At 46.6% G+C, this 22519-nt stretch overlaps 1 protein-coding gene across 3 annotated transcripts in view; it reads right to left on the reverse strand.

The window, feature by feature from the left end:
- Window positions 1-22519, reverse strand: part of LOC308377522 (2-oxoglutarate dehydrogenase complex component E1-like) — a 57725-nt gene that overhangs the window by 26102 nt on the left and 9104 nt on the right. The window contains exons 3-9 of one of the 3 annotated variants that reach the window (XM_080854212.1): window positions 21387-21575; window positions 20364-20466; window positions 18227-18271; window positions 17250-17291; window positions 3613-3728; window positions 3156-3310; window positions 532-678 (exon numbers count right to left, since the gene is read on the reverse strand). In XM_080854212.1, the coding sequence (XP_080710338.1) occupies window positions 532-678; window positions 3156-3310; window positions 3613-3728; window positions 17250-17291; window positions 18227-18271; window positions 20364-20466; window positions 21387-21575 (797 nt within the window). Of the gene's footprint in view, window positions 1-531; window positions 679-3155; window positions 3311-3612; window positions 3729-17249; window positions 17292-18226; window positions 18272-20363; window positions 20467-20825; window positions 20920-21386; window positions 21576-22519 lie in introns of all 3 variants that reach the window. The other 2 variants (XM_080854213.1, XM_080854214.1) reach the window with 2 other exon arrangements.

Genomic DNA, 22519 nt, shown 5'->3' on the forward strand with positions numbered 1-22519 from the left:
AATGTCAATGTTTACATTTCACATTACTTTACAGTATACTGCACTTTACTATATTTAATATTGCCTGTTTTTTTTACAGAAGGCCAGAATAGTGTTCCTTGTTTTAAATACATTTTGTGATTTGACTTAATATGTGCCCTTTTTACATTGAATTGCATCTTGCATTGTCTCTGCAAGTGTGAGTAGAAGCACCTTGTTGACTTGAAATAGAAAAGACAAATATAACCTAATGCGTGTTAGCGGCAGGATAATATTGATATATCGAAACCGAACCGTTACCGTGGCCCAAAAACCGTGATACAAACCGAACCGTGGCCACACTGTACCGTTGCATCCCTACTATTTACCTATGTGGCATTCCCATGATGACATTCTCCACTCTATTTACCTATGTGGCATTCCCATGATGACGGTCTCCACTCTATTTACCTGTTCTCCACTCTATTAACCTATGTGGCATTCCCATGATGACGGTCTCCACTCTATTTACCTAGGTGGCATTCCCATGATGACGGTCTCCACTCTGTTTACCTGTGAGGCATTCCCATGATGACGGTCTCCACTCCGTTCTCACTGGACTTGTCGATGATGGTCTTGAGTGCAGGGATGAGTGACTCACAGCCCTCCAGGCCAAATCTCTTCTCAGATGACCACTTCCTTTGCAAGAACTCCTCAAACCTGCAACACAGCAGAACATATGGCTTGATATTACAATATGGTAGAAAAAGGACTGTGACATTAGGTTGGCTCAAAATCAGATTTTTTTTTAAATCACAGACTCCTCAAACAGCATCAAGATAAAAATTTCCCATCTCAACATCATGAAAACCTCTTATGAAAGAGAAGAAGAAATACATTAGGAAAGGCCATGTTATAACCCAAGACCTCACTACAGGACATCCTGAACATATACTTTCTATTCAGCGCGGGGGTTTTCCTCCTTTATTCTGGTCGGTGTGTACATTCCACCTCAAGCCTGCGTCAGCGATGCACTACGGCAACTGGCTGACCAGATAACTAGCACGGAGCGAAAATATCCGGACTCTATTTTAATGATCCTTGGAGATTTCAACCAAGCTAATCTCAGCCGCGACCTTCCAAATTACAGGCAGCACATTAAGTGTCCCACCAGGGACAAAAACACACTGGACCATTGCTACACAACACTTAAGAATGCATACCGCTCTGTTTCACGTGCAGCCTTGGGACTTTCTGATCACTGCCTGATTCATCTCCTCCCAAACTACAGGCAGAAACTAAAATCTGCAAAGCCTGTGGTTAAAACTGTGAAGAAATGGACCAACGAGTCAAAGCTGGAACTACAGGCCTGCTTTGACTGAGTGGGGACAGGATCTTATACAACCAGGCCAGAAACACACTGACTAAGGAGATCAGAGTGGCAAAGAGAAGCTACTCTGAAAAGCTGAAAAACAGGTTTTCAGCTATCGACCCTGCGTCAGTGTGGAGAGGCCTGCAGGACATCACCAACTATAGGAAAACCTCCCCCCGCTCCATGGAGAATCCTCAACTGGCTGACGATCTGAATGTGTTTTACTGCAGATTTGATCACCCCACATTCGCACCCCTCAACCGCTCCAACCCAGACTCTACACAATCATTGGCACCCCCTGTTATCACCTCCCCCCTCCCCCCTGACTCCCCCCCTGCACTGACGGTCTGTGAAGAGGATGTGTGCCAGCTATTTCAAAGACAAAAGAAAAGGAAGGCCGGAGGCCCAGACGGTGTGACACCATCCTGTCTGAAAGTCTGTGCTGATCACAGTGGATGATGCAGTCAACATAGGGCTGCATCACATCCTACAACACCTCGACTCCCCAGGGACCTATGCAAGGATGCTGTTTGTCGACTTCAGTTCGGCGTTCAACACCATCATCCCAGAAGTCCTCCTCACCAAACTCACCCAGCTCACTGTGCCCGCCTCCACCTGTCAGTGGATCACAAACTTCCTGATAGACAGGAAGCAGCAGGTGAAGCTGGGTGAAACAACATCCAGCACCCGGTCAGTCAGCACTGGTGCACCTCAGGGATGTGTGCTCTCCCCACTGCTCTTCTCACTCTACACCAACGACTGCACCTCAGGTGACCCATCTGTTAAACTCCTAAAATGTGCAGACGACACATCAGTCATCGGCCTCATCCGTGATGATGATGAGTCTGCATACAGGCGGGAGGTTGAACAGCCGGCCCTGTGGTGCAGTCGCAACAACCTAGAGCTAAACACGCTTAAAACCGTGGAGATGACAGTGGACTTCAGGAGGAGCCCCCCAGCACTGCCCCCCCTCACCATATTCAACAGTACTGTGTTGGCTGTCGAATCCTTCAAGTTTCTGGGATCCACCATCTCCAGGAACCTGAAGTGGGAACCCAACATCAACACCATCATCAAAAAGGCCCAGCAGAGGATGTACTTCCTGCGCCAGCTTAGGAACCACAACCTGCCTCAGGAGCTGCTGATCCATTTCTACACTGCAGTCATAGAGTCTGTTCTGTGCACTTCAGTAACTGTCTGGTTTGGTTCAGCCACCAAACTGGACCAGAACAGACTCCAACGGACAGTCAGGTCTGCTGAAAAGATCAACGGTGCCAACCTGCCCACCATCCAAGACCTGTACACCGCCAGAGTCAGGAAACGGACAGGAAAAATCACTGCAGACCCCTTACACCCCGGAAACAAACTTTTCAAACGCCTCCCCTCTGGTAGGCGTTATAGATCTCTGTTCACAAAAACCTCCAGACACAAAAACAGTTTCTTCCCCCTCGCCGTCTCACTACTGAACAACTCAAAGTAACATACATATTTATCCATGTAGCATATATATTTATCCCTGCACTTCTTGCACTCTCCACTTTCTTCTTTGCACTATTGAACAATTCACAGCTCCTGTACATACTTTGTCAAACTTTCATAGACCATTGCACTGTTTGTTTTTGTATTGTATTGTGTTTGTTTTTGTATTGTGTTGTAATGTATGTTATGTGTAATATATGTGTAAGCACATTGAGAGTCAGTTCACCAGGTCAAATTCCTTGTTTGTTCTAACTTACTTGGCAAATAAAATCTGATTCTGATTCTGATATGTCAGCCTGTAAAATCAAAGCATGCGTGTTTGTTTCAAGTAGGAAGTCTTAAGTACCGGGTGGATCGAATCATCCGAGCCATGAGCGTTCTCTTCTCCTCTAAGCTGAAGGTCCTTCCACCAGGTCTCTCAAACTTCTCTCGAATCCACTGACACTGGTCCAGGTCATTTATGAACATGAACTCAACGCCGATGTGTTGACAGTATGACATCTAACACAAGACACACATTAGGGGCTCGTGGGCAGCACAGAGAGAGGACTGGATTAGTAACATTTAGGGTTTACACTTATATGTGTGTTTATCTGTATATTCAGCCACAGTTTGCACTGTACAGTACCTTTGTGTAACACCTGCTTTTGAGCATCAAACATGTGTACACTGTGTGTATGTTTGTCATTTTGAGTTATGATGAGGTTATTGTTATTGAGATGTGTATGTGTAGTGTGGTGGCTAGCAGGCTATCTAACAGAGCATGTGTTAAGTAACCAGTTGTTCTGGGTGACCCAATTCACCTCCAACCGTCTGATGATCTCCCGCAGGGGCAGTGCACTCTCCTCCCCACCGATGAAGGTTGTGGTGGGTAGGCGGAACACTTTATCCAAGTCCGATTCATCGAGACCATAGAAGCCTGAGAGCCCGGCAACCCCAGTGAGATGAGGTGGAGGGGAGAGCGGAAGAGTTACACAGGAACAGAAGAAGACAGATGTCAGGATAGTGAGACAGAAAAGACAGTGGAGTCAGTCCACACATGATGGAAGAGAGGACACAGAAAGAGAGCAGGAACCAAAGAAAACAAGGGTGACAAACATTGGAGAAAAGAACGTTGGGTTAGATGAGAGTGCAAAATGAAGATGATTCATTAGGGAGCACAGTGAGTTTAATAATAAAGGCAAACGATAAAAATGCCACGCCAAAAAGTGTAAATAATGTCAAAAGCAAACGATAAAATGCCAAAAAGAGTTATTAATGTGATGACAAGATATGCAAGGTAAAGAAAAAGAGCATTGTTTGATGATAACCAGGACAAGGACAAACACACAAACGACACGCAGAAGACAGGCCCAGTTATTTTAAGGAAGAAAAGGAGAGAAATGGTGTAAAAGGGGTGAAAAGAATGATCGTGAGAGGTAAAAAAAAAAGACAGAAAAGATACTGTTGAGTTATACAGAACAATTACGGAAATACAATTATGCAGATACGTATGCTTTCAAAACACTGTAGTGTATTTACATGCTGAGATCTTTGTACAGTACCATTGTACAGCTTATCTGATAGTAGATAGCAGCACATAAACTATCCTAATCTGATGGTGGTGGTAGATGTTTGACAGTCTATTTATGGCTTATGTTGACTTCAACGTGTTCATGATAGTAAACTCCTCAAATAAAATGAACTGTTGAAAATGGCAAAAATAATAATTGTGATTTTGTGGTTCTAGTGTTTTAGGGAGAGGCATAAACGCATCGCTGTAAAGAAAATGAGTGCACTGGATTCATCACACAAGACAAAATGAGTGCAATGGATTCATCACACAAGACAAAATGAGTGCAAAGGATTCATCGCACAAGACCAAATGAGTGCACTGGATTCATCACACAAGACAAAATGAGTGCACTGGATTCATCACACAAGACAAAATGAGTCGGTGGATTCATCGCACAAGACAAAATGAGTCGGTGGATTCATCACACAATTCCAAATGAGTCCACTGGAGTACACTAATTTATTTTTTTCAAGTTTTATCATGACATCGTTTCCATAATCGCTGGAAGCCATAATAGAAATGGAAATAGAAATGAAATGCACAGCCCAACTGCATCTTCCCCAGTGTCACTGCATGAAAAGCAAGATTATCAGGCCCGTATACGCTGTGATACAGCCGCGAATGATCACCATTCCTGGCTGATCGCGGACATTCCCCCGAAATGTCCGTCTGCCGCATACAAACGGAATTTCCCGGAAAGGAACCTGCGAGGGGAGGGGGGCCGATGTGTTTAGCATTCTCACCTCCCGCTGACAGAGGTGCGAAATGCTCTTATTAGCATATTGACTGTCAGCAGTCTAGCCACACACACCCTGCTGCAGCCATTGGTTGAAAACGACAAGGAATTGAATTAAAACGTCTTGTGATGAGACGGAATGAGATTCTGTCTATAGGTCAGCTTTCAACTGACAAAACGTATCCCCTCATTTACAGCTATTGCCCCATAAAAACGAAATTAAAATGTAAACGATAATAATTAGTGTGCTTGCCCGAAGGGAAGCACAGTATTGTTATCGTCAAGTTTTCTTTATTTATTTATTTATTCTCCCCGTTTTTCTTGCAGCTAACTACTCCTCGCCCGTTTGAGATAGAGACGCCATTCAAACACCGAAATGTCCGGCTCGATCCGGTGCAAGCCGCTATGACTTTTCGTGGCGGTACTCCTTGCCACTCCTTTTTTATTCCTCTTTTTCATCCCCTTTTTTCTCCATAGACTTGCATGGCAGAACTCTGTGCATTATGACATCATAATAGGCTCATTAAACTGGCTTGCACCTGTGCTTCTCACTGACACCTCCGCCAAATCCAAGGAACCGCATTTTCTCTATCCCTCTCAATTCAACTTTGAAAAAGAATAAGAGGAACCGTATTTCTCTGTCCCTCTCAATTCAACTTTGAGAAAGAATAAGAGTAACTACAGTTTCTAACCTAGCTACCGTATTTCCACTTCGTTAAGGTGAGTTGAATGGCAGCATTTTCAGTGTACTGACTGAAATTTTAATGGAAACTGATGGTATTAGCCGTAGCAGCTAGTATATAAATTAACGTTACGTTAACGTTGGAGACGCCATTTTCCTTAATTCAAGTTGTGAAGTAAACCTTTGAAGTAATTCATGAATTTAGTTGTGTGGATATAGTGAGCTAAGGCTTGTATTCCCACTACGGTAACGTTAGCTATCCTAGCTGTGTTAAGCAGCTGTAACATCTGAGTACGGGGCTAAAGGCTAACTAACACTACGTAACGGGAGTATCCACTGGCAGTTTCAGCTAGCCGTAACGGGGGATCATTTTCCTTAATTCAAGTTGTTAAGTAAACCTGTGAAGTAATTCATGAATTTAGTTGTGTGGATATAGTGAGCTAAGGCTTGTATTCCTACTACGGTAACGTGAGCTATCCTAGCTGTGCGGGGCTATGCAAAAGTTGCTTATACTGAAAGAATGGTTAACTTGTTGTGGCCGATAGCGTGAGTTAACATTAACCCGTGTCCTGGGAGTAATGATTCATGAGAGACCTTGAATCATTAGGTTATCTGAAAAACGTTTGAGGATGTACCTGGACACAGCGTAGCTGTTGTAGTGTGCTCAGTTTTCGAAAACTAGACTGAAACTAAGAAGGATAACTATGACTAAATGTGACTAAAACTAATATGCACTGAATCTAAAATAGCTGCTGAATCTAAAATAGCTGCCAAAATGAACACTGAGATGTATTAATTTTGGCAGCTATTTTAGATTCAGTCTTAAGACAAAAATGCATATTAGTTTTAGTCACATTTAGTCATAGTTATCCTTCTTAGTTTCAGAAGAGGTTTTTCATGGTTGCTAGCTCTAATCAGATGTACTATAGGCTTATAAGGGAAGACTAACTTTTTATGCCAACGAACACCAATAACTAGAACTAATTTGACAGACTATAAACCAATGTGATACACGTGCTCTCTAGCTATACAGTAAAAGTGTTGCTTACGTTAGATACTAGACCTACAGTCTAACTCTAACTGCAATAAGTCAAACAAGCTATATCTTACAATAAACTTTAAGTAAAGCTGGCTATGTAAGATACTACTAATAACAATTAAAAAGAGGTCAACCAAAGCGTTGTATGAACAAATGCAGTAATTTGATCAATTTACCAGCTAAATTGCTTTGGAATAACTGAACATGAATGGGGTTAAACGTTGGAAAATACAATGTTTGTAACTATAGGTCGCAAATGAGTATGACATGCTTTGCTTCCGCGTAAAAAAAACCTGCTGTGCTCCTAAATTTCTTTGTGTGCTCCTAAATGTTTTCATTTAGGAGCACATGTGCTCCTTGGGAAAAACCTTAGCGTAGAGCCCTGCAAATACTCTACTTTTTTTCTCTCTCCTTCTTTCTCTCTATCCCTCTCACTCTACTTTCTCTCACACTCCATCTCTCTGCTTCACTTTTTTTCTCCTTCTTTCAATATTTTCCCTCTTCACTCTCTCTTTACTGTCTTTATCCAGAGCCACTCTTGTTCACTCTTTCCACTCTTCTTTCTTTCTTCCACTCTTCTTTCTTTTCTTCTTTCCTTCTTCCACTCTTCTTTACTTTCTTCACTCTTCTAGGAGACTAGGAGGGGAAGAGACTAATTCCAAGGCACTTGTTCTCTCTGTCATGGCCGCAACAGAGCAAGCACACTCTCGCAGTTCGTTCACGAAACGCATTCTAGTTTAATTAATATTCTGTCTTTAGGGTTTTGCTCCGGGGTTATCACATTTCTTGATTCGCCTTCCGTTTTCAGAGTTCTGTCTTTAGGGTTTTGATTTCGGGGATATCACGATTCTTGCTTTGCCTTTCATTTTCAGAGTTCGGGAGTTGCAATGTACTTTCGAGGCTGTTCCACTCATATTCCGAAGCTTCCTCTCTGTAATGTTCTTGAGATTCACTTTTGGCATGTAATTATACAGAGTCTGGCTTACTCTGATATTGAGATAGTCATTTCACAACTTGGGACATGTTTGCCACTCGTAAATATCTAACCTGTGTCTTTTCAGGTAGATTTTGAAATCTTACGCGAGCTTCGTGAGATCCGAACCTGCGCTCTTCAGGTTAGTGGTACTGTGTGTACCTAATGGTGCTGTTTCTAACCGCTTAGCCACCTTTGCTGGTAAGGAGCTAGCTTGTCGGTGCGACCAAGTACCTGGTTTATCATTCCTCCCTCCTCTGAAGTATTTCTCTTCTGTTACTGGAGCGTGCGAATTGGGAATTGTTTAGTGGACTTATGTGACGTTTTAATTTTGTTCACGTAAAGGCGCCCGAGGCAACATTACAAACTTTAGACTCGAATAATAAACGTTCAATTTCTAGTCTTTTTTACACGTGGTAAGTTTCAATAACACCATACCATTACATATCGACATTCACAGTGATGTAGGCTAGTGGTCCCTGGAGAAGTGGGTATAGGTTACTCTTTATTTATTCATACAGCACAGGATAAACACCCTGTTTTGAGAAGTGGGTAGGCCTATACCCAATGCTGACTGAAAAATAAGTGGGTATACTCCGTATACCTGCGTATACACTGGACTACACCACTGGACGTTCAAGGAGCAAAGTGTTTTCAATCCAGGTCAATTTAATTAACATAAAAAAACCTAGGCCTGGCCAAGGGGAAGGGGTGGGGGGGCTTTCAACCAATGTGGGCTTCTACGGCAATACACAGGGTCGAAGACTGTCGTAAATCCCACATTTCATGCAGTGTGTATGACAGACAGTAGAGCATTTTTTTTTTTTTTACTCCTCCTCCTCCTACTACTACTACTTCATTAATTCATCATTTACTATTTTATTCATTATCTGAATGAAAAAAGGACCTGTAATTCAACAAAGTCATAAATGAAACAAGCACAGGCTAATGAGAGAATTTTGCCTTTGCCTACTATGACTTATGCTCTGAAACATGGTAAATATTCTTGGCACTCAAACAGCTAAATGAATGAGCAGAGCACAACTGGAATCAAACTACAGTGGATGGCCATGGTCCATCAATAGCTGGTGACAAAGAAGTGGTTTCATTCAAGTGCATCTGCACATGATCAGAATGTTTCAATATGAATCAGAGAGATGACTGATGAGGATAGAGAGAACAGAGAAGAGAGGGTAGTGAAAACAGAGAAGAGAGGAGAGTGAGTACAGAGAAGAGAGGAAAGTGAGAAGACTCTACGACCCTAAAGCAGGCTTACAGTGTCAGAGGATCACAATGCAGTTCAAAAGGTTCAACCCGGAGCCTCTGGCTCTGCCATAGGGGTGGGCGATATACCGGTTTGATAGTAATACCGCGATGTTGCCACGCCATGATATGGATTTTGCAATATCATGGATATCGCGATTTATTTATAATTCATAAATTCGAATTTGGCATTAATATTTTTTATTCCAAATTTCAACTGAGTAATAGTACTAAGTAGCTACATCTTTTTATTTTAATCTAACCTTTATGGGTTCTTACGAATAAAAGAATGTATGTTAACATATGGACCTATTTTTTTGAGCGCACGTCGCATGCACTTGTTGCGCGCATGTAGTGGTAGGCAGCTGCAGTTAGGAGGCATGTTAACTTTAGAGGAAAACATTAACAATCCAGGAAGAGCGAAAACGATGGTTATGTATATAACCACGGTTCTATGAGTTCCGGATGACCGTCAGAGGCGGTGCTTACAGCACATGGATATCATCACACGGCACGTGCAGGTCGAGACTTAATAACAACAAAGTCAAACGTGACCTGGGTGACGTCACCCGGTGACCCCATGACAGGGGTTAAGACACCGGTGAACCCAGGAAGTGATCTCTTGGCAAGTCTTCTCGCATAGACTCCCGAGTGACTGCCAGCTCTGGCGGTCATCCGGAACTCATAGAACCGTGGTTATATACATAACCATCATTCTATATCGTTCCTACTGACCGCCAGAGGCGGTGCTTACAGCACATGGATGACCAATACCAACAAAGTCACGAGGAGTGCCTACCCGTACTCAGTGTTGCTGGGACGGGCCAGGAACCACCGCCAGCGGGACAGGATTATGAGGGACAACATTAATCCTGTAAAACCGCGTGAACGTGCAGCTGGACGCCCAGGAGGCAGCGCTGCAAATGTCAGAGAGGGGCACGCCCCTCAGCGAAGCCCAGGAGGCCGCCATACCACGAGTGGAGTGCGCCCGGACATCCCGAGGAACCGCGGAGCCACTGTGCCCGTAGGCATGCCGTATGGCCTCCACTATCCACTTGGACAGTCTCTGCCTAGAGTGCCAGGCCCCTCCTCGGTCCGGTGTGGCACAGGAACAGGGCATCACTCAGACGGAAGCCCTCAGTACGAGACACGTACATCCTGAGAACACGAACAGGGCATAAAAGTTCTGACCTCTCCCCCTGATCTGCTGCAAACGCAGACAGGCTGAGAGGCTGATTAACAAAGCCGGAAGAGAGGGTCTTCGGCAGGAAAGAGGGGTTTGGCCACCCCACTGTGAGTAACCCCACTGTCGCCGGGGTGCCACTGCAGGCAGACCTCACTAACCGACAGCGCGTGCAATTCCCCAACGCGCTTGGCAGATGTAATAGCCAGAAGGAACGCCGTCTTCATGGAGAGCCATGCGACATCTGCTGCCAGCAAGGGCTCAAATGGTGCATCGCAGAGAGCCTGCAGCACCAAAGGCAGATCCCACGTGGGCACCCGTGCCCGCCGGGGGGGCCTCAGACGGAGAGCGCCCCGGAGGAAGCGAGCCACCAAAGGAAAGGATCCCACAGTACGTCCGTCAACCCTGGCATGATGTGCAGAGATGGCAGCAGCGTACACCTTGATGGTGGAAGGTGCAAGACCCTTGTCAAACAGTGACTGAAGGAACCGCAGAATGGTAGGCGGGGGGCAGCGTGTAGGCTCCACGCCCAGTGCCAGGCACCAATCGGAGAATAGCCTCCACCGGTTGGCGTAGAGGGCATTGGTGGAGGGCGCCCTCGAGCTGGCAATGGTGTTGACCACCGCCGGCTCGCAAAGCCCTAGTAAGGGGTCTGGCCCCTCAAGGGCCAAACCTTGAGCTGCATCCGGGCCGGATCCGGGTGCCAGATCTGGCCCCCCAGCTGAGACAGAAGATCCTGCCTCATCGGCAGGCACCAGGGGTCTCCGTCCAAAAGCTGTAGCAGCTGAGGAAACCACACTCTCCCCGGCCACCGAGGAGCCACCAGCAGAAGCGAATGACGGCCCACCATAACTCTGTGGAGAGTCTGCACTAACAGTGGTAGCGGGGGAAACGCATAAAGCCGTCGCCGCGCCCACGCATGTGGCAGTGCGTCCTGGCCCAGGGGACTGGGGCCGTGGAGACTGAACCACAAGGGGCAGTGTGTCGATTCCTGGCAAGCAAAGAGGTCCACCTCTGCCCTGCCAAAGCGGTCCCAGATGGCGAGGACCACCGCTGGGTTGAGCCGCCACTCCCCGGGATCGGAGCCCCGCCAGGACAGCAGATCCGCGACACTGTTGGCGGCCCCTGGCAAATGCGCAGCCCGGAGGCTCAGGAGACGACGATGGGCCCACTGCAGCAGACGCTGGGCCACTCTCAAGCACTGGAGGGACTTGGTGCCACCCTGGTGGTTGATGTAGTACACCACTGTGCAATTGTCGGACCTCACCAAAACGTTTCTGCCGGCCAGGCCCGTGAGGAAGCGTTGCAGGCCGAGAAAGACAGCCTGCAGCTCCAACACATTGATGTGCTGCCGCCGCTGCAGAGAATTTCAGCGGCCTCTGGCCGTCTGGCACTGCCAGACCGCACCCCATCCTTCCAGGGAGGCGTCCGTGGTGACGACCTCCCGCCGGGAAGGGACGGCAGCCAGGGGGACACCCTGCAGGCGGTAAGCCCTCTGCCTCGAAGGACGGAGGAGCTTGTCGCAGGTGTAGGAGACCTTGACCAGCCTGTGCCCGTGCAAGGCCGGGTGGAGGCGGAGGTCGTTCAGCCACCTCTGGAGTGGGCGCAGTTCCAGCAGCCCTAGCGGAACCAGAGAAGAGGCAGTGGTCAGCATGCCGAGGAGGCGTTGGAAGGACCTGAGGGAGAGTGACCTGCCACGCCTGAAGCGTCCGAGCAGCCGGTGGATGCCGACGATCCTGGCCGGAGAGACAGTAGCCCTCAACGACCTTGAGTCCAGGTGGATGCCGAGAAACACAGACTCCTGGCTTGGAACCAACGAACTCTTCTACAGGTTGACCCTGAGCCCCAGCTCCGCAACATGCGAGAGCACATGTGCGACATCGGAGCGGGCCTGGGCCTCCGACCGGGAGCATATCAGCCAGTCGTCCAGGTAGGGCAGGATGCGCAAGCCCTTGGCCTGGAGCGCCAATGCCGCCGCCACACACCGGGTGAAGACCCGGGGAGCCAATGCTATGCCAAAGGGCAGGACACGAAACTGGTACACCTGCCCCTCGAAGGCAAACCGCAGGAACTGCCTGTGGTGTGGTGCAATCGGGACATGAAAGTAAGCATCCTTCAGGTCGATCGCGGCGAACCAGTCGTCCGCTTGTATGCTGTGCAAAACATCCACAGTGCGGAGCATGCGAAACCGTAGGATGTTCAGATGGCAGTTCAAAGCCCTCAGGTCCAGTATAGGGCGGATACCGCCGTCTTTCTTTGGGACAAGAAAATAATTGGAGTAAAACCCACCTAGCCGTTTGCTCCGCTCGACTGGAGAGATGGCACCCTTCTCCAGGAGGCTGTAGATCTCTTGCCGGAGGACGAGGGCCTTCTCCGGGCAGGCCATGGTGGTGGTCCGGACCCCTTGGAATCTCGGCGGTCGGCGGTCGAACTGGATGCGGTAACCTTCTTCGAGGGTCAACAGCACCCAGGGGTCCGAGGTCAGCTCTCTCCAGCGTCGGTGCTGCTCGCTGGAGAAGTGGCCGACCGCCGGCGTGACGACGTCAGCGTCGTCCAGATCGCCCCCGTCGGTCATCATAGGTGCGACGAGGGGCTGGTTGAGTGAAGGGAGCGGCGCCACAGGGCCGAGATGTGTAGGGCCGTTGAAAGTCCCCGGCCCGCCTTGAGTCCTGGCGGGTACGTGGCCGATATCGCGGTGTCCGAAATTGCAGACCGGCATACTGTTCCCGTGCCTGGACGACTTGAACGCTCCTGTCCAGGGCCTGTTGCGCGGCTTGGCCAAACAACTCCCCGGGGACAACAGGGAGAGAGCGCAGGACCCTCCTGTCCGGCTCCGCCAGCGGCGACTGTGCTAACCAAATTTGGCGGCGGGCGAGGGTCAAGAATGACATGAGCCTTCTCAGTTCTCGCGCTGAATAGGCGAAGGCCTGGAGCGCAGCCTCGCAGAGCTCCTGAGAGCCCACGGCCGTCCCGAGATGTTTGGGTGAGGGCCAACAATAGGTGGGACGTGGAGTTGCCAAGGCGTCCCACCCGCGCCGCCGTGTCATAGCTCCGGACAAGCAGATCATCTGTGATGCGGCACTGAGCGCGGGGGCACCTAGCGTCCGGGCGCATAGCCTCGTTGGGGGACAGGACCAATGCCGCCATAGACGGCTCGATGTTGGGCATCTGCTGGAGGCCATACGCAGGGGCATCCTGCATGTCCGCCAGAGCCCTGCACTCGCTGGGGAGGTGCGAAAAACGTCTGGGGTCCGTCCAGCATCTCTGAAGCTCTTGGATGTAGGGGGCCGAGGGCAGCACGGCCAAAGCGGAAGGTTGCGTGGAGCCTCTAAAGAAGGCGCTCTGCTGAGGCTGGCCTGCCAGAGTCGAGTCCAACCCCAGGCGGGCCAGTGCGGACTTCAAGGCGGGCTGAATGGTGGAGCGCCCACGCTCCGACACTGCCACTGAGCCATGGCTGGTGGCCCGGGAGCCAGCCTGGGAGGCAGAGTCCTTGGCCCCAGACCCATCGTAATCCAGGCTCTCCGAAGCCAGGATGGACACCTCGTCCAGGCCGCGGCCGGCCGGTGACAGATTGGGAGGCGGTGGCGTGCGCGCGGGCTGCTGGTCAGCCGCAGGGGTACCATCGTCCGCCGGAGGTGGAAGGCGAGCCAACAGGGCCTTTATCTCCACCAAGTCAGCAGACATCCTGCGGACCTTCGCCGCCAAAGGGACCGAGCGCGACTCATGCGCCCTGAAGGCGGGGCGTGAGGCCACCCCATGGCGCCTGCTGGGCACTGTCGCTGCAGTAGACACGGCGCCCTGCACCGCCGGGGTAAGGGAAGCTTCCTGTGGCGCAGCCACCAGTGCAAGCCTCCATGCTGAGGCACATGCAGTCAGCGCAGGCAAGGTCGGTCAAGCCCTGCTGTAAGTGGCCGAGACCCAGACAGGAGGGGCACTCGCGATGCCCCTCTTCCATCTCGATTCGCCCGGCAGCTCACGCAGCAGTGAAGATACTCCATGTCAACCAGTCTGGCGAAGGCACGGGACAAGCTGACGAGAGAGGACCGGGGTGAGAGCACCCCAACAGTATTTCTTGTCTTAAAAAACAAAGAGATAACCAAGGCAACAAGACACCCAGGGGCGAGAGCACCCCAACAGTATTCTAGTCTTAATTAAAAAAGACAACCAAGGCCACAAGCCAACAATATTATTAGGTTTACAAAAAATAACAAGGGTCAAACAAGCTAGGCTAGACTAAGCCTGCAAGCAACCAATAATCAGAATCAAAATAATGATAACAAAGGCTACGTTATCAATAACCAACACAAATGAAAGAGCTAGGCGGCAACAGAACACAGGGGCGAGCACACCCCAATAGTCAGCGTTAGTACAGCTAAGGTAACTTAAGTTAAATAAGAAGGGCAGCCCACAGGCAAACCAAGAAGGCTACAAACAAGGTAGCTACAAGGCAACAAAAAGGGCGCCGGGCGACACTAAATATCGCTAATAAATCAAACAGCGGCAAGAAACACCGCTACAAACAAACTGGTAAGAAAACAACCTTACCTCCAATGCAACGCCAAGGCAGCCTCCCGCGGCGAGGGACACACCGCTTCGAAGGGCCAGGCAGCCAGCCCCAACCGAGCGAGAGCACTCAAAATATAAGGCAGCGCAACGGCGAAATAAGCAGTGAAATAAATATAAACCAATTGACCAAAACGCAGTCTCTTTGGGGGGTGAAATCACGGCCCCAACCAAATAAGGTACGAAACTTCGGCGCTTCAGTCCACAATGAATCTCCAAACGCAAATGCGAGAAGTGAAAGGGATCACTTCCTGGGTTCACCGGTGTCTTAACCCCTGTCACGGGGTCACCGGGTGACGTCACCCAGGTCACGTTTGACTTTGTTGTTATTAAGTCTCGACCTGCACGTTCCGTGTGATGATATCCATGTGCTGTAAGCACCGCCTCTGGCGGTCAGTAGGAACGATATAGAACCCCAAAATTGATGCTGCTCAAGGGAAGGAGGATTAATTGGTTAAGAAGAAAGGGGGCACCTCTGTTGTTTGGAACTGGTTTTGCTTTAAAATCCCCGACCAAAAAAGAATAATAGACAGTTGAGTCGCCGTGTTGTTTTAGCCAAAGGTGTAGGCACCAGCAACCTGTAAAATCACCATTCAATTGGCAGCTTGCAAATTGTCTACTGGTTGTTTATCATATTTCATATCATCATTCTTAACACACATAGGTAAGTTACATACAGTTTGAAGCTGCTAGCTTGTGATGAACTCGTGTTAATATGTGTGAATATGAACTCTTTCATACGAAGTTGCAAAGGCACCCTGAGGGTTACTACCTTTTCCCATTATAATTGTATGAGTTAAATCGAGCGAACTATATCATCAGCTAGATAACTAGCTATCATTTCATGCAAATGTAACTCTTCCATTTAAATCGTTTATGCTAAGGTTAAGCTAGCACAGCAATTCGATAACCAGTAACAACCAGGAAACACAACTTTAGCTGCAAAGTTTAATTTCTCAAAATCAGCTCACCATCACCGTCTTGGGTTCAAAGTGATTACAACCACTTGTGTGATGATAAATGACTCCATATACAGTAGATATAACAATCGTAAGAGAAATAATGGGAAATCGACAGAGCAAGGGCTCACTATGATATCAATGTAATGTTAATGAATATTGCTCATGCTAATATTTAGTCTCCGCTCTTCGTCCAAAGCCAAATCTAAGGTCCAACATTTATCAAAAGCAACATGACTAGTCGATAGCGATATTTTATGCCCCGTCGTTTGAAGCGCACCTTTTAGCTCCGGCATTGGTCTCCCATTATTTAACATTTACGTTTCAATTGAAATTCCAGTTTCAGGCTCTCGCACGGCCCCTTCATTAAGTAACCTACTGTTTGCCTCCCCTCAGTGCTTTTTCACTGCGGGTTTATGTCAGATCAGCAAAACTAAATAGGTTCTACACATACGTGAAATACATAACCTATTTAATGGTGGACTGGACATATAATACAAGTGTCCACGAATACTACAGAAAGCAAAAGGCGTGCGCTCAACCCAGTAAGTAGGGGATTGCACAATCTGAGATCAGGAGCTGTTCGTCGCTACAGCGCTGCCTCACCTCGCATGTCTCCTCTCTGTTTGAACAGTAAATGCGCAAATTAGGCAATTTCTGATTCTAAAAATGCTTGAAATGATTGGAATCATACTGAAATTACAGTTGTAGCACATATCAGTAGAGAAATATTTATTTAATTTGATCATTATTCGATTTATACTTTTCATGATGACATATTTTGCCTTAACTAATATCATTAAGCTAATAATGGCTAATAAAATGTGATTCTGATTTTTTTACCCTCATATATCGTGATATTATATCGATATCGTCTGAACAGTGGAAAATATCGTGATATGAATTTTAGCTCATATCGCCCACCCCTACTCTGCCACACATCGGTACAATGTCCAAGGGCACCGGACCCCCCAGCCCCCACCCACCCACCGCCAAGTCACAGGCAGACACACGGAGCCCTCCAAGGTGCAGGTAGGCTTCAACTTAACAGGTCAAAGGAAGATCCTTCTTAAGCAACATGCCTTTAAATACACATAGTCAAGACAACAACAACTGCAAACCAGGATCGTGTTCTGTACTGATGGCAGATCAGCATCCACAGCCCAATGCAAACCAGAATCGTGTCCTGTACTGACGGCAGATCAGCATCCACAGCCCAATGCAAACCAGGATCGTGTCCTGTACTGACGGCAGATCAGCATCAACAGCCCAATGCAAACCAGGATCGTGTCCTGTACTGACGGCAGATCAGCATCAACAGCCCAATGCAAACCTCAACGTGTCCTGTACTGAGAGCAAATCAGCATCCACAGGCGAATGCAAAAAGCCTACAAAAGCAACCTTTAATCGTGTGGTCAAAAAACAAACTCTGGATACCAGGCACAAGCTGAAAAAGCTCTAATGTGTTTGGAGAACATGTTCATTACCCCGTTTGACATCATCCCTAATATGGGAGTCACAATCAGATTCTGGAAAGTGAGAAGAGGAAGTCAGTAAAGAAATACACACAAATGCTTGTGTTTTCTGAAGAGGCCAAAGTGTAAATGTTTGATAATAAAAGTATGGATAACACTGCCACTAATATTACAATCTACTTTTTTAAATCATTTAACATACGCATTCATTGTAAATACTCTGATGAGGGTTATTGCTTAAACCTTCTGTTTTAAATGCCCATTCAAATATTTTGTGTAAACACACAAAGTGCACAGTTTACATGAGTTCAGTTTAGAAATATAAGGTAAAGTAAAGACTGCATAGCCTGGGTTTTGTACGCGCTCCACTGATTGCTGCGTTCTTGCTGAATAAAATGTCTGGGATCGCTCGACCCGGTTTGGTCTGGTTGTGATGTCACGTAATGAGCTGAACCATGTGGGGAGCGCTGGGCGGCGGCAAGTTTCTTGCATACGAGAGGCACAAGTTGGTAAATCAAACTCTTTCCAAAACCAGTTGCGGAAAGAAAAGCTTTCAGTGCCTCATTTTGCTCACGTTTAAGCTTTGAAATTCCGTCTAAATCAGCGAGAACAGACGAAATCGCCTTCTCGGTCAAGCCAGAACATGTTTCGGCTTACGCGTCGGCCATGTTTATGATAATGAGAAGCCTTCCCGCTGGGGCGCATATGGAAGGGACCAATCAGCGCGCTCGGCCATATTCTCACTGTATATTCAAATTCCAGACCAAACCGCGTCGAGCGATCCCAGACGTTTTTTTTCAGCGAGAACGCAGCAATCAGTGGAACGCGTACAAAACGGATGGCACCCAGGCTAAAGCTGTATGCTTTGGAAATAATACATTTCCGATTGTACAGATCTAGACTACAACTTTTAAAAGTCACACGAAAAGCTCTGAATTGGCCAAAGCGCAAGACAGACATACGCACATCCATGGGCCTGTAGAGCCTACCTCCAACTGTAAGAATACTGAGACGCTCCTTGACAACTCTGATGTCTGGGGAAGGCAGTAGAAGAAAGAAAGAGATCCGATGGGATTAATAACTATAGTATCCCAAACACTCTCTGATTGGGTCCTCATGAAGCCACGCAAGCAGAAGAACTGGAAACGAAATGAGTGCTTAGCACCACTGTTGCTGATAATGATAGCTCACAGCACATCAGAACATCCTATATTGTTTCTACAGACTGCACACAGTATGCTACACACAAAGCTCATCAAACTAGATCAGGAAGCAACAACTACTACACGCCCTTCCACACACACACACGTACGCTATCAAAATTGAGATATATGTCTATTCTGAGGTTTGATCTCAAATGGACTAAACCTAGATGAATCCATTCTGCATTAAGAACACTAAGTGGTTTCACAGTCGACTTCTATGTTTGAGGAAAAATATCATGTTTTATAATCAAGTGACTGAGAGCATGACACTTTATGGACAAGTTTAAAATACTGTGTTCTTTTTAGCCTACTAACAAGTGTCTTCTGCAACTAGAGTGGTCTCTGCTTCTCTCTTAAGAGTGCACACAAATTAATGAAGAGGGGACACTGTGTTCCCCTACTCCCTATGGAATGCCACTATAGCTGATGACACACATAGTCTATTTCCAAAAGTATATATCTTGATTGGTGAACTTTTGTTTTCTTTTTTTGTTTGTCAGCGTTCCATTCAATTGTCCCGCAGATGATCTGGCGAGTGCCAAAAGCACCGATCCTTATTTGACTTTAGCAGTAGAGGCTCTAGGTACCATCAGCTTACACACTGCGCTGTGGCCCATAGTTTGAGACAGGCTGCTTAAATGAACCTGGCTACGAAAACAGTAATTATGCTGTTAAAACAGCACACACCATCATAGCACACCAACACATCTGGTAAAAAAATGGCCTCTTCCTACGTGTAAAAAAGACTAGAAATGAAATGTTTATTTTTCGAGTCTCAAGCCTATAAAGTTGCACTGGGTGCCTTTAACCAATGAGCTTGAGCTAAAAGGTAGCCAGCTGCCAGGTGGCCAGGTGGCCATGCAAATTTTTGTTGATATCTTCAATATGTCATTATGTCATTATCATCATCATAATTTCTTCATATTCTATTGATATTTTCGACTTATTTGTAATGTTATAAACTAAAATGTCTACATATAGTCAAGGGTTGAGAAGGTTACTTCTGAAAGGCAATAGGTCACAGATTACTAATTATCTGTTGAAAATGAAATGTAAACTTTTTGAATTCCTTTGTAACTAATTGTAACTTATAACATTTGATTATTTGTATTACTTTTTGAGAGGCGGTGCAAATTCTAACCTGACTAAAAAAAATACATGCTCAAAACCATTCAAAGATTTCAGTCATATTTAACTGTTCACCAAGGTGTTCGGTCCCTAAAGTAAGTGCTGCTACATGAGGAGAGCGTAGTCAGTGTTTAGTACAAATGCAGTAGTGTTCAGCAATATGCAAGGCAAGCAAGAAGATTAGTTCAGTCACAGGAGTCAAAGGAGAAGGGAAAGCAGTGTTGACTTCTTATCTAATGTTGCTTTCTTTTGGTGTCTCTCTGTTTTCATTTTTAGCTTTTAACACTTGAAACATTTCCTCTAACCTCACAAAGTTGAAGCTGAGATATGTGGCATTTGGAATGTGAGCATGAAGACTTTTGCCTTAAATAAACTTCTGTGGTACTCAAAGAAACAGAGAGGTACTCAAAAAAGACTGGTTTACTGCCCGTCTGAATCCAGGAGACAGGTCATGGAAACTAGGCTACAATATCTTCAAGGGGACTGAAGCTGAAAAGACACAGAACAGGAGCTCAGGTGCTCATCTCTAGGGAAGAAAAGGGCAAGCTTAGCCAGAAATAAGCACTGGAATACAAAGCCTGGATACTACCTAATGGCTATTCTATGCAAGACTTGCACACGGCAGAACAGGAGAGCAGGCTCACTCTTTAGAAGGACAGGCCAAGCTTGGCCAGTAAGCAGAAGCATGAGGTATAGTGCCTCGTTTTCCCTGTGGCCATTTGATCCAGCTGCCAGAGCTGATCAGTTACTTCATGAAAGATCAGACAAATCAGTCATCTTGCTTTTGTCTCACCCAGTTTGTCGTTAGATGTAATAATGTCAGAGGGAGGGAGGGAGTCCAGATCGGCGTCCATTATTCCCAAAGGATCCAGCTGAGCTACATGGTGCCCTCGAATCTACAAGAGAATAAAACCCCGAAGTGGGGCCGGAATGCAACAACGACCAACAAGGGGACAGAAGGAGGAGGAGAGGAGGTGGAGAGAAGGTGGTGAGTAGAGGAGGTGGAGAGGCAAAATGAAGGTGAGGAAAAGTAGAGGAGGTGGGAGAGAGTCATACATCACAGACACATCAGATGTGTTTTGATGCAGACAGAGTTCACGACACGGACATAGGAAAGGACAAAAGATGTGAGAAAAATGAAAGGAAAATATAGGGGGACAGAGAGGACGAGGAAAAAGGAGGGGGAAAGCAACATTAACACAGACAAGCTCATTAATGGCGCTCTGAGGAACGAAAGGTGTTGAACATTTCTCACCAACATGCTGGAACCCAGTATTTACTGGGGCCTCATCAAAATTTACACAACTGATGCCCAGGGGATCGAGCTGAGCATTGTGATGCCCCGTCACCTGAAAGCAAGGCAACAGCAGTCATATGACAGCATGCACCCGGGTCACGTTTCACTCATCTGATTTCATTCTACATTTGACTTAATTCTTGATTTTACTTACGGAATTCTGTAAGCTGAATTAGCTGGAAATCACTTAGTCGTCAATTTTACTTAAGGTTCCTCAAATTAAGCCAGATATATTTAAATGTACTGGGAACTTTACTGTGGAATATCCCTCTGTTCAACTCAAAACATCCTGTAGACTGTTAACATCAATATTACAGACACCATCAATTAGTATGGATTTGGATTATTAATCTTCCCACTTGACTACCAACATGACATTTGACTGAGACTACAGCAACTCATATAGATACAACTCAATAAAGCTAAAACCAGGTTTTCATGTTCTAATCATTGTACTACATTGTGATTCTTATTTCCGTTCTAAACCCCTGAGCTGGTTGTACTGTGTAGTGGTCTAACCTGGTATGCGCGGATGAGGGACTGCACTGCCAGGTGATCCTCCACCAGCTTCTCCACGTTGGGCTGTGCCCCCACCACAGACTGGGCTTGAGTCAGGCTGGCCAGGCTGGTCCCCAGCGGAGGGGGGCTCTGGTAGGCTGTGCCCGGAGGAGCTCCTGCGTTAGCATTCCTGAAAAAGACATCCCAAGACTGGGAAACCGGGAAGGACAAATTAGGCAGATGAGAGAGACAAAGGGAGGAAACATAAAAATAAAAAGTGGAAAATGAGAGACAAGAGAAAGAGCGTTATTAAAGAGGTTTTAGCTTTGATATTAAAAGATACTTAAAATCAACAGCTCTTGAGCCAAATATCACTTTGCTTGCAACAAAAGGACTGACAATATAAATTGACTGCTGCATATGCAAAGCAACTACAACACCTTGGGACAGATGTCCCTACAGGCAGCAGAAATAGAACACACCTCCCACTTTTGAGGAGAGCACAGACAGAGTCTCCTTTTCACCAAAGAAGCCTCACTACCAACCCTTTCAGCAGGTGGCTGAAACCACCGCTTATTGGGACATCCTATTACAGGCCCACAACACAGGGGTGATCTCATGTCAGGAGGAAATTCCCACTAAACAAAGTTAACATGGTACCAATCGTATCGCTAATAATGTCAGGCCTTCATAACAAAGACAACAAACAGTCACATATTGAAAACATTTCAGAGGATTTCCACAACGGCAAATGATTGATCGTGAGTGAAATGTTCAACGCAGTTTCAGCAAAATGTGTGCACCCATCTGCTTCTACTCACCCTAGCCAATTTAAACCAGCTCAGATTGATATGTGATTATGTACAATAATGAATGTAGAAGTCACTGTTGCTGTGTAAAAGACTAACAAAAGTCTGTTGCTTACGCCATTAGGACGTAGTGAAGGCACGCCTATGAAATTTGGCATCAAATGGATCTAATCTCAACATGTTTCAATACAAAATACAGCCGGCTCAACTGAACACAATATGGATGTATAACCACCATCACATTCAGATTGGATGATCATTAAAGCTAATTTATTGCAAGGAAGGATTAGTGTGCTTTTTAACAGGCTAACGTTACTTATTTAAAAAAAAACTGAAACATTAGAT

The sequence above is a fragment of the Sprattus sprattus genome, assembly GCF_963457725.1.
Source record: "Sprattus sprattus genome assembly, chromosome: 16".
Lineage (NCBI taxonomy): Eukaryota > Metazoa > Chordata > Actinopteri > Clupeiformes > Clupeidae > Sprattus > Sprattus sprattus.